Here is a 1,680-nt window from a genome sequence, read left to right as displayed (position 1 = left end):
ACTGACCAAAGGTGGAAGGTCTAGGGCAACTTGCTTCTGCTTCCCAACAGCACTGCAGAGAAGGGCCCAGGTCACACAAAACTTGGCCCCGCACTGTAGAGGACAGGCAGTACCAGAAGAGGGTCACTGCAAGGCTGCAGGGTCATGCCAGCTGAGCTTTGTGGACTGTCTCCTCAGTTGGAAGAGCCCTTACTCTGGAGGAAAATTTCACCCACCAACAGTTACTAGGATGGTTGAAGCCACATGGGGACCATAAAAACGGAGATGCAGGAAGAAGGAGATGCTAGCTCAACTCTAAGATCCACACCTCCCTGTTCAAACTGCACTCTCAGGAATGGGTTGTTTTTCTCTCTCTGTGTGAGCAACTCTTCTTTTTTTCTCCCATACAGTCGAGGAGGAGGATGGCTGTAGATAACACCTCCTCTGTGACAGAGTTTATCCTTGCAGGCTTAACAGACCAGCCAGGACTCCAGCTCCCTCTCTTCTTCCTGTTTCTAGGCTTCTATGTGGTCACCATGGTGGGGAACCTGGGCTTGATAACACTGATTGGGCTGAACTCTCACCTTCATATTCCCATGTACTTTTTCCTCTTCAACTTGTCCTTCATTGACTTCAGTTACTCCTCTACCATCATCCCGAAAATGCTGATGAGTTTTGTCTCAAAGAAGAACATCATCTCTTACTCAGGGTGTATAACTCAGCTCTTTTTCTTCTGTTTCTTTGTCATTTCTGAATCCTTCATCCTGTCAGCAATGGCATATGACCGCTATGTGGCCATATGTAAACCACTGTTGTACACGGTCACCATGTCTCCTCAGGTGTGTTTATTTCTTTTACTATGTGTCTACGGGATGGGGGCATTGGGGGCTTTAGCTCATACAGGTAATATGCTATTTCTAACCTTTTGTGCAGAAAACCTTGTCAATCATTATATGTGTGACATCCTTCCCCTCCTTGAGCTCTCCTGCAATAGCTCTTACCTTAATATTCAGGCAGTTTTTATTTTTGTGGCCTTTGGCATTGGAGCATCTATTGTGACCATTTTTCTGTCTTATGGCTTCATTCTTTCCAGTATTTTCCACATTACTTCTACTGAGGGAAGATCCAAAGCCTTTAGTACCTGCAGTTCTCACATAATGGCAGTTTGTCTTTTCTTTGGGTCAGGAATTTTTGCATACCTTAAACCACCTTCTATTATACCCCTTGACCAGGGCAAAGTGTGTACTCTGTTCTATACCATTGTGGTACCCATGTTGAACCCACTAATCTACAGTCTGAGGAACAAGGATGTCAAATTAGCCATGAAGAAAACCTTGGGCAGGATAACTTTCTCTTGAAAAAAATTGGAAATTGTTAAATGGGGTGAGAAATTTTTAATCAGAGTGTTGTTATTATTTTAGCATCATCATCATTAAGAAATTCAACCTTCATGCTTTTGTATTCTATATTTAAAGGAACTTTTAACTCTTCCCCAAGTGGATTTATTTTCTCTCCCCATCAGCCCAACTCTCTCTTCTCTATTTTATGAAAATAGTCTTTGCAATCATCCAGTATGCAAATTTGAATGGGGCTTCAGAAATATTTCATCTAGTCCAAAAATATTAAAAAATTACCTGGTGGCAAAGCCGAGTCTGAAATCCCAGCTTGAATGGCAATTCAGTTTGTTTTCCTTTAGGCCAT

The 1,680-nt window shown here is 42.6% G+C and overlaps 1 protein-coding gene across 1 annotated transcript; it reads left to right on the top strand.

Moving 5' to 3' along the window:
* The first annotated feature begins 395 nt into the window (after positions 1–395).
* Positions 396–1,337, top strand: LOC119063544 (olfactory receptor 8B12-like). The gene has a single exon (XM_037164916.2). The coding sequence runs from the start codon at positions 402–404 to the stop codon at positions 1,335–1,337; it is 936 nt and encodes a 311-aa protein (XP_037020811.2). The 5' UTR covers positions 396–401.
* The last annotated feature ends 343 nt before the right edge of the window (positions 1,338–1,680 follow it).

Source organism: Artibeus jamaicensis, unplaced genomic scaffold (assembly GCF_021234435.1).
Source record: "Artibeus jamaicensis isolate MK-2021 breed Jamaican fruit bat unplaced genomic scaffold, CSHL_Jam_final contig_1128, whole genome shotgun sequence".
NCBI classification, from domain to species: domain Eukaryota; kingdom Metazoa; phylum Chordata; class Mammalia; order Chiroptera; family Phyllostomidae; genus Artibeus; species Artibeus jamaicensis.
The sequence above is the reverse complement of the archived record's forward strand: the minus strand, read 5'-3'. Positions and strand labels throughout refer to the sequence as shown.

Coding starts and splice junctions, on each gene's coding strand:
- LOC119063544 (XM_037164916.2), top strand. CDS start 402: ATGGCTGTAGATAACACCTCCTCTGTGACAGAGTTTATCCTTGCAGGC.